This window comes from Ictidomys tridecemlineatus, chromosome 4 (genome assembly GCF_052094955.1).
Source record: "Ictidomys tridecemlineatus isolate mIctTri1 chromosome 4, mIctTri1.hap1, whole genome shotgun sequence".
Taxonomy (NCBI): domain Eukaryota; kingdom Metazoa; phylum Chordata; class Mammalia; order Rodentia; family Sciuridae; genus Ictidomys; species Ictidomys tridecemlineatus.
In genome coordinates this window covers 104,200,441-104,214,603 of record NC_135480.1, presented here as the reverse complement: position 1 = coordinate 104,214,603, position 14,163 = coordinate 104,200,441, and the positions used below count along the sequence as shown (strand labels likewise).

General features: G+C 41.0%; 1 protein-coding gene across 1 annotated transcript in view; it reads right to left on the bottom strand.

The window, feature by feature from the left end:
- The window catches only part of Tecta (tectorin alpha), a 68,770-nt gene that overhangs the window by 10,142 nt on the left and 44,465 nt on the right, over positions 1–14,163 (bottom strand). Inside the window, exons 12-16 of the mRNA XM_021728534.3 lie at positions 11,462–11,661; positions 6,988–7,371; positions 4,559–4,845; positions 2,616–2,896; positions 359–469 (exon numbers count right to left, since the gene is read on the bottom strand). Of these exons, the coding sequence (XP_021584209.3) occupies positions 359–469; positions 2,616–2,896; positions 4,559–4,845; positions 6,988–7,371; positions 11,462–11,661 (1,263 nt within the window). The remainder of the gene's footprint in view (positions 1–358; positions 470–2,615; positions 2,897–4,558; positions 4,846–6,987; positions 7,372–11,461; positions 11,662–14,163) is intronic.

The window sequence follows — 14,163 nt, the reverse complement described above, 5'->3', positions numbered from 1 at the left end:
GGCTCTCTTCCTTCCTTCATGCCGGTGTCAAATCACCTTACTTCTTCCTCATCTAAAAGATCCACTTGGATCTCTATGCTGTATGTTGACTTGATGGAATTGGCCCATCCCATTCATATACAAATGTGCACATTATCATTTGTTGAAGAAAGGATGAAGCTGTGAGAAATGAACATTAGCCTATTTTGGTCAGATTGCTTCTTTGTTCTGCTTAAACACTCCCAAAAGTTTTGCTCCTGGAATTTTTCTAACCCATGAGGTAGGACACATCATGGTCCTTCCTTGGAGCTTTCCTATGCCACTGCCAGCCCTCCTCCATTGGGCCTTTCTGGGTGGAGAGGTGGCACTTGTTACTCACTGTTTCCGTAGGGGGGTGGCTCAATGCAACCACACAGTTCTCCTCCATTTTCCAGCTCACAGGTTCGGTTGGGACAGTCCGCCCCCACACAGGGATCTTCAACCACTCCTGCTAAAAAGGAAAACACACAGAAACACGCACAACTTGATTTTCACACTACACGTGGTAGCATTTGGTCATACTCTGGATTTACCACTTCAGTTCAGTCAGAAATGGTCAGAGATTAGCTGTAAGTTAACAGAGAGGGCAACCTTCCAGAAAAAAAATGAATGGCAATAGCTAGTGATTGGGTGTTTGCTATGGACCCGGCACTGTGCCTCAGGCTTCAGCTGAATTAGCATGTTAGATCCTCAAAAATGCTCCTTAAGCTATTATAATCCAAATTTACCCAAGGTCACCAAGGAAGGTAAAAGGTAAAGACAGAATGCACAACACTGTTACCTGCCAAGGTACTCCACGGTGACGGTACCTACTATACTATATTATATTATGATTACTTGCATTTATATCTTCATATTTATGTAAAGAGTAGATGCCAAATATTTCTCTTTATGTTCCTAGCATATAGCCACCTCACGATGTTCAATATGTATTTGCCGATAATGAAAATTTGAGGGCCAGTAAGATCCCAGAGGAGTTCCCCGGGGATATCAGGACTTCTTGGATTCATGGTAAACCTTAATAACAACTGACTTGATTATATAAAAGCAGACAAATCAAAACTACACATAATTCATCATCATTGACTAAGATTAATGGCGCCATGTTATTATGAATAGCATTTCTGTGACAGATGAGACTCCCTGCAAGATATTTAGCATCTCCATTTGAGATCCATTAATTGAGAGCATTTTTGTTTTGAGACTCATTTTTTTATTTGAAGAATCTCCTTCCTATCAAGATAGAAGAATTCTTGTTCATCACAATGGTTGGTGCTAAAGAAGTAACTGTGTGGCATGAGCTAAGTTCACTTCAAGAATTTTTAAAAAGAAAGTTGAAAAAAGATACAACATTTCCGTTGGAGGAACAAGCTCAAGAGATCTATAATAGTTAATAACAAGATATTATATATTTGAAAATGACTAAATGAGTACATTTTGAGTGCTCTCACCACATATACAGACATGTACAAGGGAAAAAAGAGGTTAAAAAGAACTAATTTTAAATAAAAACTATAGATAAATAGAAGGAAGACCAATAGCAGAAGGGGAACAGGGGGAGGGAGGAGGAGACGCTCTGGGAACTGAAGGGTAGCCATTATATTCCATGCATGTAGGACTATGTCAAAAAGAACCCCAAAATTATGTATAACTAGAGTGCACTAGTAAAAACTTTTAAAAAGAAAAATCCCACAGCTTCACCTGCCTCATGCGACCTGGCTGCCATGCTCCTCCACTAAGCAAGTAACAGCACAAGGTGGGAGCACATGGATTGCACTGTGTCAGCCAGTTTCTATTTCTGGAAAGATGACTGAAGGAAAAGCATCTATATCATTTAAATATATTTGTTTTAAAAGAATTTCTTCCAAGAGTATTCAGTGTATAATGTATTTCCAGGCACACAGTAGCCAGGCAGAAAATGGGGTGGCTGATTAACCTAGTCTGAAAACGACCAAAGAAAACAACAGAAAGAATGGGCTGAGTTTAGAGCCCCAGGAAGAGAGACCTCACTTTAAAATGTGGTGGCCTGTCCGCCAGCTGGCAAGCACAGCAGGCCCTTAGACAATGGGAAACTTGAGGCTCACATGTACACAAATAAACATAGATGATCACATTTACAATTTTCAGAGTTCAAAACAGTTAATTTTAAAGCATTTCTTATGAACACAGCAGAACAAAATATTAAAGTTACCAAACAAAACATTTCAGTTAATTTCCAGCAGAGACTAGTAATTTGCTTAACATTTCTGAAATCATTGAATACATGTTTTAATTAGCTTTATCGTTCTTAAGTTTTGAATTATGTGTATTCCCACACTTGATGAAGATTAAGCTCTAAATTTACCAACGTGTATGCATAGCCTTGGAATGGGCCTAGAATCATACACAGGATTGGTGTTGTGGGTCAGGGTACAAAAACACAATCTGTTGGTCCCAGTATCACCCTGCGTGAATGGGAGTAGCTTTTTATGCATGTTGACACATATATGCATACTACAAACTTGCAGATCCAAGAGTGAAAATGGAGAGGATCAGTCATCCCTAGACAAAGCAAGGCTACCAGAAAATAATGCAAAGAAATAAAATAATTCTCTTACAGCAATTCTCCTTCTCGATCCACTCTGTGCTCAGGATCCCAAAGGAGCGGCAGGCTTCCCCATAGGCAGCCAGGGAGCCGCACAACTGGAATTTGTTGTGGTTGTAGCAGCCATCCAAGTAGCAGGACTCGTAGAAGGGGAGGGGGTCGAGGAGTCCGTAGCAGGGCTGGAAGAAACCTTTCATGTCGGTGAGCTTCAGGCAGTAGCCATCACCCTGCATCTTCTGAATGTGCACGTTGTCACAGGTGGCTGCGTACTGTGAGAACTGCAGTTCGTTGCAGCTGGGGGCAAGAGGTTTGGTCAGAGTAAGTGAAGCAAAACCAGCCACTTGAGTCTTCCAGGCAAAGTCAGGCCTTATCTGTTGCATCTGCTGTGCTAGCTCTGAACAAGGCAGTATGGGAGGCCAGTGCTACCTTCACCTTAGAAAAGTCAGGTGCTAATGGCCTTGAGCTACCCAGCCAAGAAAGTGAAAAAGGAATTCCCATTGCTTATAGCATTACAACACAGTGAAGATGGGCTGGGCTGGTAGCCACAGTGACACAAGAAAGGTAGATATTGATATAATAACCATTAATACTTTCCTAGAATTGATTGATATCATTGATCTAATAACCACTAACTGTGTGAACGGCAGTTCATTGAAGCTGGGGGTAAGAGTTTCATCAGAGTAAGTAAAGCAAAACAGCCACTTGAGTCTTCAGGTAATGACAGAATGGTAATAGCAATAATAATGTCTGATAGATGGCAGAAATAAAGGTTTGCAAAGAAATCCAGGAGTCTTCCACACCAGCTTCAGTTTAGCTGTCAGAGACCAAATTTAAAACCTTCATAAGAAAACTGGTGTCCAGCTGGTGATAGTTTATAAAGGAAAAGAAAGGAAGAAGAAAGAAAAGAAAGGAGGGAGGGAGGCAGGGGAAAAGTTCAAGCAGAATCACAACTCCATGGGAGGAACCAAAGCTTGCTTGTCAGGAAAAACCAAGAGGACTTAAATGTCCAAAGTCATCTTCTTTCTATTTCAGAGAAACCATGAAATTAGGAATCCTTAAGTCTAGTCCTGGCTTGCACTAATGGGTCCTCTCCTATAAATAAGCCATTGTTTTAGCCATTTTTTCATCAAGAAAAGGAAGAGACTGGACTAGGTATTGCCCAAGATTCTTCCCAACTCGGGGTCCCATAATTCACAGGATAATCTAATACATGATACATCATTCAGCTTACACTTGGGCCAAGTGTAACCAAAGAGGGTTTGGAGCATAGTTTCTAATGTATTAGCTATGTTTCTGTGTATTAGCTGATATCTGGCCTGTAAAGCATGAAGACATCCAGCACATAAGCAAAGAGACACGAAGAAAAAGAAGCAGAACCAGAAAGCTATCATCATAAATCAGCAACCCAGAGAGACCCTCAATTAAAAACCTTTGGAATAACTTGTTTAGTTCATTATATCTCAGGTGATTAGAGGTGAGCCTAACTTCCATGACTTATGTTCTAAAAAAGGATTTCCTGATTCCCACCAATTGCCTACACAACCACAGTCAAGTCAAAGACACTCAATTAGGTCCAGCACCAGGAATCAAAGGGCTGCCTTTCTTCTACTGAATCAATCCTGGCCACCCCCAGCAGGGGAGCCCAGACCCTAGGTGGGCAGCTGGTCAGGATTCAGAACTCTAATCCTGGCACACTCTTGTGTTTAGCTGAGGCTAGATGACATGATCATTTAAGGTCATATCCTCTAACCCAGTTCCTTCTTTGCAGTTCAAGAAATTACTGGGGATTCTGATGTGCCTATTTGTAGCATCAAAACTCCAAAGACCTTTGGCTCCGCTCTGCAGAGAGGAAGGATGACAGATGCTAAGGACAGTACACTCCTCATTAACACTTCCATGGATATGGGAAGATGGGAGCCACCAAGTTTAATGCTTTGAACTCTCTAGACCCCTTACCTCTTTTGCATGCCATTGGTTTTCCAGCTCTGGGCCAGAACCACGCTGCTCACCACTGGCTTCCCCCGCAAGGTCACATAATCATCAGTCAGGTCCCCATTGAAGTTGCCACAGAGGCCGCAGACTTTGTTCTGCAGCCTCTCACTGATGCTGATTTTAATGACATTGAAACCGTTGTAGTAGATCTGGATGTCAGGGCTGGTGTCAATCACCAGAAATCCCTCACTGCTGTAGATTTTGGTAGCTAAACCAGTTATAAATGGAACGTTCACTTGGGTGCCATTCACCTATTGGAGGGGAGGGAGAAAGTAAGTCATTACCCTGAAAGCTGGGGTTGGCTAAACTATTCAGTTAGGGCCAGGTGTTGCAGGCCCTAGGAAATTTATCTTAACTACTAACTCTACCCTTATAGCATAGAGAAGCCACAGCAGTCACAAACATGTAACTAAGTGAGTGTGGCTGTGTGCCCAATAACAACTTCATTTACAAAAACAAGCAGCAAGCAGATTTGGCCACAGGCTGTGGTCTACTAACCTCTACCCTAAAGTTTAAAAGCATGTACTTTTCTTACCCTCCATAGTTTTCCCAAAGGAAGCAAACTATGGAGGAGAAGAGGGGAAGGAAGTCAAGAGAAGAATGTGTTAGACCAGGATAACCCATAGCGAATAGCTGGCGTTCTGTGTAAAACTCTCCCCAGCATAAACCAATTACTGAAAATGACATTCCAATCCAAGGAGACTCCAACACACTTAAATGGATCAAGGGATCATTGCCATGCTTATTGTTTTCTTGTTATTAATGTTCAAACCTGAGGTTCCCCCCAGAGGTCCTATAGACACAGTATTTTCTACAGTCGTCATTTTCCTGCTTTATAACATTTTCTTTTCTTAGCCCTTGGGATAGAATATAACATACTTTTTCTGTACTTACAAAATAAATTTTTTCCCCTGCAGGTTATTAGTAACTTTTGTTTCATAAAAAAGGCAGATGCCTTTTAAAAATATATGTCCTGACTATTTTGGCTAGCTTAGGGTATTTTATTCAGCAACAATGTCAGTTTTGCTCTCTCAGGTGGTCACTTTCACTTTCTTGCTCCTGTGTTTCTGGACCAATGCAATAGTGTCCATGTGGGCTAATTTGCAATAGGAATTAGAATATCAAAAACATCAGCAGCCGCTTTAATTGAAGTTAAAAACCACTATGAAAATCCAGATTTTTCCTTTTAAGCTTGCAAAATACAGGCAGTCTTTTGCCTAACACTGGATACTAAGCTATTTGATGACTCTTCAAATAAAAATACATTAATGCCTGATTATCTGAGCTAAGAACAAAAAGCAGACATATAACACTTGGTTCCAAAAAAAAAAAAATGTTAATATATTGTCTCTTCTCATGCTTCCCTATCTGTGCTCAGAGCAATGGCACCCGGCTCTACCTTTCAGGTCTACTTGCTGAGATCAGTTTGGTTTAGGTGAGAAATTGGGATCCCTGTCAATAGTTCATCAGAGCAATTATCTTCTTAACCTATTAAGTCCCAAGTTTTGAATTCTGCAGATATTTCAATGAAATCAAGATAGGAACATTAAAATGGGTTGGAAACAATAATCTAGAGTTTAACTATATTATTGTATTGATATTATTATAACATAATCATAGTCTTCCTAGAATATAATTATATCATTATATTATATACCATATACTATTTTTAAGTTTTTATAGGTCTTCAACATCTGGGATGATGGAACAAATGGATTAAGAGGCAAGGGTAGGAATCCAAGTGAGACATTAGCTATGTGGGTAGATAGGGACTTCACACTTATTTACATATCAAGTCTAAGATTCACAAAAAGCAGGCAACAGGCCCAAGGAAGAGCCAGCCTCAGCAAAATTTGCCATATTCCGCCTCCCATTTTCTTTCACGTGGTATCTCATCAGGACCTCTGATAGTGGGGGATGCTCCATCAGGTTTTATTTAGGTAGTTGTTTTTATAGGCAAATGCTCGCCTTCTCTTGGTTTACAGAAAGGATGGCAGAGATGAAGGCTGGTCTGGTACAGGTTAGCAGAGGCAAGAATAATTTAAAAGGCTCTTAAAAACAAATGAGATGCTTTTTGGAAATTAATTCAGAATAAAACCCGACTTATCTACCATTTTATCACCTGAAACTCTATTACCACCCAGGCCATTATTACTGCCCTGAGATGCTGTAAATTTCCTGCAAGGCCTCTGGAATCATCAGTGAGGGATGGAATGGGCCCCATTCCTACACTGGTAGAAACCTTATGCTCGGTCATTTGCATACGGTTACATAAGAAGCAACAACCTATTACCCTACAACTTAGTTATCTGGGAAAACCGCAATGAACAGTCCACTAGCCAAACCCTTGTTTCCCGGGCACATTTCTTAAGAATCAAGGTCTGGCTTGTCACCTTGACGGTGTTCCGGTCATTAATGAGAATCTGCTCTTCGTTAATGTAGAAGTAGACGGGCGAAATGATGGTCAAGTTAGGGGAGGACCACTTGTCGAAGTTGATGATGAGCTGGAAGGAGATGTCGGGGAGCTTCTGGCAGATGGTGGAGAGCACGAAGGCACAGTTGGCGGGGAAGCGGAGGAAGGCGCCGTCGAAGGTGCGGAAGACGCCGCCGCCGGCCGCCAGGCAGTAGGAGGTCTTGGTGCTGAAGCAGCCGCGCACCCCGTTGCGCAGCGCGCACTCCTCGTCGGATTTGCACTGGCGCGGGTCGCACTGGATGAGGTTGCGCCGGAAACAGCGACACCGCCGCGTGCAGTCGCTGTTCCAGAACAGCTGCTTGGGCTGGAAGAAAGTGGGCCTTTGCGTTAAACTCAGGCTGTGGTCAATACTGGGGAACTCAAAGCCCCGTCCATCTGGACCCTGTACCAGGCTGGGTTAGCCTATCTTTAACGGGGCTGCAGTTTGCAATAGGTAGCAGTAGGGAGGCTGCCTCAGTTCAAATGCTCCATCAGTTCCATGCAACTCAGATGCCAAATAATATGCAATTTAGACTTTATTGGCTTCAATCAAGAACTCTGGAATCTTTATGGCTGGATTGTAGAACTAATCACAGCCAACCTGAATGTGCAGCTGTTAGGTGAAGAAGAAAATACATTGTAGATTTTTTTTTTTTTAAACCAAGGAATCACACTTCTAACAAGTACAGGCTTCACTTCAAGGATGAAATTTAAATTCACTTGAGAACGAATAACCAGCCCTTCAAATAGTCAAAAGAAAGTGATGATCAACTCTTAGGATTAACCATTTCAACACTTCACAACTCTCACCCTTCTAAACATTTCCCTTGTGTCTAGTCTACTTCTAATTTGCTCTTGTTGCCAGTGCCTCCATTTCTCTGGATCTTGAATGTGAAAGATCTAGTGAACAGCTAGGTTTCATGAAAGGAAAATTTGGGATTAGACAACTTGGATGTCAGTCCCAGCCCTGTAACTACATGTGCTATCTTGAACGTTACTAACCTCGCAGAGTCAGTGTGTTCATCTCTAAATTGGAGATCATAATCATGTCTTGCAAGTAATTGTAAGGGAAAATTAAGCAAAACGTGGAAAGCATATTTCCTGGCATAGAGTAGCTGTTGTTCATATCACAAAAGAAAAACCACTTATCCTCCTTCAGATGATGAAGGAACTATATATAAAGTTATTAAGATACATACAACACCGGATATCCTCAATTGGAGGCAGCTATTGTTTTCTATTCTTCCCCAAATGGGGAACATCTGTAGGCATGACTCTACCAGGTAAAGCTTGTATTCTTGATTTTGTACTTGCTCTGTACTAAGAATTCCAGGGAACTGTTGGAAAACCATTTTGACAGTCCAAGTGGGGTATGGTCTTGATAAACAGACTAAGACATTAAGATGTGGGCCCTCAGGTGGAGTATTTAAAATGCTCGAGATCAGAAGGGATTTCAATTTGGGATTGTTTTCCCCAAATTTTGAAATATTTGTATATATGTTACAAGATATTTTGGATATAGGATCCAAGTCTAAACACAAAATTCATTTATTTGACATATACCTTCTACTCATAGCCTGAAGGTAATTGAATACAATATTTTAAATAATTTTGTGCATGAGATAAAGTTCCAAGGAGTGGACTTTTTTACTCATAGCATCATGTCACCACTCAGAAAGTTTTGTATTTTGGAACATTTTGGATTTCAGATTTTTACATTAGAGATGCTCAATCAGTAACAATTTATCAACACAGTCCTATCCAGAAACGATATTTTAATGGAATAAAAAGCCCTGCTCACTGTTTTCTGCTTTAACTTACAGACTTATCAAACCCTCATATCAACTATAACTGTGACTCTTTTTCAAGAATAAACAGGCAGAGGGTGAAATCTTCCAGTCCAGTTCACTGCAACGTGCCTTTGCCAATTCTTTTATCCTCAAAGTTAGGTAGTTCCTGGAACTGAGTCTTCTCTTCTTCGAGATCCATAACATATTCTGGGTGCCAGCAGACTCACATATTGACTTCATTTCTCTTATCAGATTTATGGAATAATTGAGTTAGTCTGGCCTCTCTCTGATAAAAACTCAGACATTACATTGGTAGAGAGAGAAAACAACCTAATCTATGTGGATATGTGGTCAAGGATAAATAACTCATCCACAGGAGGACTTGATCATGAAACTAGCATCTCAGGAAAGTGGCTGGCCCCATGCTGCTTTCTTTACCTTAATTAGACACGACAGCCACAGCTGGTGATTACCCTACATGCAAATGGCTAGATGTCTCTCTTTATTTCCAAAGAAATCTGCTGTATAAACAAGCCCCCAAGCTTGTTTGAACTGTGGCAAGTGGATGTGGATTGTTTATTCTGTGAGTTTGCTGCTTCCCAGATAGAAGCTGTTGTCAAAACCCACTGACTTTCTGATGAAAGCCAGATAATAATGTTTATAGTACTAATGGCTGCCCAGAGCTGTTCTGTGCCTTTCTTGAGAGTTCCAAGGGCTTTTATATGCATCGTTTCATTAACATGCCTGGACTTTTATTCATGAAATGTTTCTCAAGAGAACAACAACAACAATAATAGCAGCTACCAATTACTGAATGACTAGGGGACAGGTACTAAGCTGGGCACCTGGCTTAGGTCACTTCTACAAGGACCCGATGGAGTTGGTATTTTTAGCCACGTTTCATTCATAGCAAAACAGAAGCTCAGAGAAATGCAAGTTGGTTCAATGTCACACTTCCAGGAGTGGTATGGCTAGGGTCAAACCCAGGTCTCATTCCCATATGCCACACCAATATGCAGGATACCTGCAGAGGGGTGCATGACACAGTTGATAGATGCCTTTTGGCTAAGAGACAAAAAATAGAGGAATGTTCTTTGGGTTTTGAGCCTGATTATTTTTTCTCCCAGATTATGAGAATACTGACCGTATTATTTTCTCCTCCATGTTTTGCCTCTTCTTTTCAAATATTTCTAAGAGCTAATTTCAAAATCCCAATAGAGAGAAGCAGAGTGGGTATGGCAATAAGCAGCCCAAACACTCTGGGGACAATATCAGAGTGACAAAGGACACATGTGAGGGAGTTCAATACCTCCCCCAAGAAGTCCTCTTTGATTAGTTCTACTGTTTTACTCTACTTCTCTTTTTTATAACATAGAATTAAAATACCTTTTCCAATGACAAGGAAATTGAAGGTAATGTCTGAAGATAATGTGGACATCTCTAATCTCTTATTTATTCCCAAAGACAACGTAGTTGTCCTTGAACAAGTCAATCCATCTTTACAAAAAGAAGACATTATTTTTTGCTTAGTTGATTTCCAATTCAAACGTTTCAATTAGATTTCTTTTAAAGGCTACTATACTCCTTCATTTAAAATTGATTCATTCAGTGGGGTATTCTTTTTCACCTAATGATATGTTATTTTGTAATTCTTCTTTTATTCTTTAAAGCACATTTTTTTCCTCTCCTGAATCTATTTTTTAAGTTCCTTAAGGCAGGGATCACACAATCTCATGTCTCACAATATCATCAGCATCGAGGTCTGCAAACACAGACTCTCAGTATTTGTGTTTGTTAACTGTCTACTTTCCCACCTAAGTGTTGATGTCTCTTAAACAGAAAAGGGGTTAGAACTGTGAATGGAAGACCTGTAGCAGGGCCTTTTCTAGCTTAGTGTTATGGCACAGTAAGAAAGATTACAGGGCTGGGGGTATAGCTTGACTATCAGGCAGAAAGCCCTGGGTTCAATCCCCAGCACAAAAAGAAGGAAAGAAAGGAAGGAGGGGAGTTTGATTACAAAGTCTAAAAAGTAAAATGACTTAGTGAGCGAATAGGTTTTGTTGGGAAACAGTGATAAAAGGGCTAAGCTCTGTGCTTAAGCTCCCATAGGGAGAGAAGTAGAGAGGGTGTGTCAATAAGCAGCCCCAACTCCCTGGGGATGATATCAGAATGGCAAATGGCACTTGTGGGGAAGTTTCAATTGTCAGAGAGGGAAGGCCACTCCTCCCAGCTTCAAGCACTGTATTTTCCAGTTAAAAATACCCTTAGCTAAGACAGCTACAAATGTCAGATTCACAGCCACCATATTTCCAAACTAGAGCCATGTCAGAAGCTTGCAAACTGAGATTTACAGGAGAGGAAAGGAGAAGGGCCCAAGCTCCAGAGAAAGGCCTGAGAGGGAGGAGAAGAGGGTGAGGGGCCCAGGCTCTGCTCTTCTGGATCTGGCAAGGCGCTAGAGCTTCCTCCGAAGGCTCCTTAGCCTCTTCGCCCTCTCCCACCTTCCTGACAATCAGCACTACGGTTTTCATCATGGAGGGGGAAGACCTGGGAATTCTGACCACCCCCTTGGAGTTGGAGAGGGGTCTGATGATGGGCAGGGAGGAAACGGCCGGCTGGCTCCCATACCTCGTAGTATTTGCCGTCTGAGTAGCAGCCGCAGTTGTGCGGCAGGATGCAGCTCTTGCCGTTGAGGACGTAGCCTGGGTCGCACTGACAGCCCTCCACGCAGTAGTGGTTGCAGTCGCTCTTTAGGCGGATGGCGGCACAGCGGGGCTGGCACACACTCACGCAGCTCTCGTAATGGCTGTTGGGAGGGCAGGTGACCGCTGGGACAGAAGAGACAAGTCAAGACTCGCGCAGTTACGCAGCACTGTAAATGGCTTTCTCGCAGCAATTGCTCAGGAAGATGGAGGCAGAGGTGAGGGAGGAGGTGTGAGGCCTGCCACTGTTCCTCCTTGTTACCCTCTGCTTATGGACCACCTCCATCTGATTAAATAATGGATCAACGTGCAGACAGACAGAGGGTGCCGAGCCTCCTCACCCTTGGTTTTTGAGATCTTTATTACCTATCTCCTTAAACTCACCTCCCAACATGGACCTTCACTTTGGTTGGGGATGTTTCCTCACCACTCCAGCATTAGGTCCACTCAACATTGATCTTTCTTTCACGCCCCTCTTTGTTCTCTCAGCCTATTCAAATTCCCCATTCTTCAAATTCCAGTTGGGATTCTCATCCATAGAACTCACTTCTGTACCAGTGTCAATTCACTTTTGTCTTTACCTCAAAACTTCTACAGGACTGTTTTGGCAAACCAGTGGTTTTTCAACCATAGACAGCTGGGCCCCATGATCACTGAGAAGGCAAATGTGCAGTGGTGTGTGTGTGTGTGTGTGTGTGTGTGTGTGTGTGTGTGTGTGTGTGTGCGCGCTCGCATTTCTACCATTTTTTTGTGGGGGGCTACCAGGTATTGAACTCAGGGGCACTCAACCACTGAGCCACATCCCAAGCCCTATTTTGTATTTTATTTAGAGACAGGGTCTCACTGAGTTGCTTAGTACCTGGCTTTTGCTGAAGTTGGCTTTGAACTCACAATCCTCCAGCCTCAGCCTCCTGAGCTGCTGGGATTATAGGTGTGTGCCACTGCGCACAGCCATTCCTACCATTTTTCAAGGGCATCTAGATGCATTTAAGGAAGACAGGTAGGGTCCTGGTGAGGAATGTGGGCTCTGACAAGTGACCCAGGAGAGTTATTTCACCTCTTTGAGCCTCAGCTTTCTCTTCTATAAAATGCAGATTCCAACAGCACCTACCTCATGGCGGGTGTAATGGATTAAATGAGTTTGTATGCTTGGCCAGTGCTGGGCACAGAAGTGTTTAGTAAGCATTAGCTAATCATTTAGGGTAAGTTTGCTTAAAAGTTTTGGAAAAGCTATTATCTTAATCAATATATACTAAAGGCATCACTACAATTACAATTTTTTGGGAACTTCTATCCTAAACAACAATATACAATATGTTTTGGGGGTTTATTTTACCTAGTAGTAAAATGTTCTTTTGGAATGCATAATTCTTTGAATTCTAACACAAGCATAGATTCATATGACCACTACTACAATATATTGTACATTTTAAAAAGTATTTTTAGTTCAAAAGATACTATCTGCACATAATAGAAAATGCAAACCATATCAATGCATAAGGAAAATTTTAATAACAATTATAATCAATTCTTCCAGAAATTTTCTATACATATACAAGCATGTATGTGCATCTTGTACCTACTTATTATTTTACATAAACAGGAATACAATCTACAAATCTTTCTGTTCATTGCTTTTTCATGGCAGTTTTCTTCCATTTAGTCTCAAATTATTGTTTTTGCTCCACTGTATGGTGTGTATATTTTATGCATTTATGATGATGTGGCAGTGAATATTGCTGTACATATATTTTTGTCCTCCTGAGTCTGTAGAATAAGTTCCTAAAAGCGGAATTTCTGAGTCAAAGGGTATGCACATTTATTTATTTGTTTCAGTGCTGGGCATGAACCCAGGGCCTTATGCATGCTAGAGACAACAGCTCTACCACTGAATTACATGTCTGACCCCTTACATTTTTGACAGATGCCACTGAGCTGCCTTCTAAAGGGGCTGTGCCAATAGATTTAATCTCTATTCTCACTGACTGCTTCGCACCATCTTTTCTGATTCCTAGAAACAGGAATAGTTAAAAATGCTGTATCTGCACTTAGTTTGCATTTCTTTGTGAAGTAGATCATCTTTTCATTTGTTTTTAATCCATTTGTATAGTTTTTTTGTGTGTGAATTGCCTTTTCATATTCTTTGCACATGTTGTGTGGTTAAAATTTCTTCTTATTAAATTGTAAAAGCTTTTTATAAATTAAAAAGAGGCTTTTATGTGTCATATGTGTTATAAAACATTTATCACTTGTCTTTCACTTTGCTTCCTTTAAAAATTTTTGTACTTGTTTCAGTTTTTGATTATGTTTTTGCTATGAAGAGATATGAAATTTTAATACTGTTAAATTTATCGGGTTTTCCTTTACAACTTTAGAGTGTTTTGCTTAGGAAAGCCCTCTTTACTACAAGATTACTAAAAAATAACAAAACTCCTTAGTTTTTTACCAGTACTTTTATAATTCAATTTTTTAATTTAATCTTTCTTCTGTCTGGACTTGATTTTGCAGTGAGGAGAGAAGAAGGGATTTAGCTATTTTATTCCCAGCTAATTTGCCCTTCATCCCTTTACTATTTATTAAATGATATATTTTTTCCTCCAGTGATCTACAATGCCAGCTTGACCATAT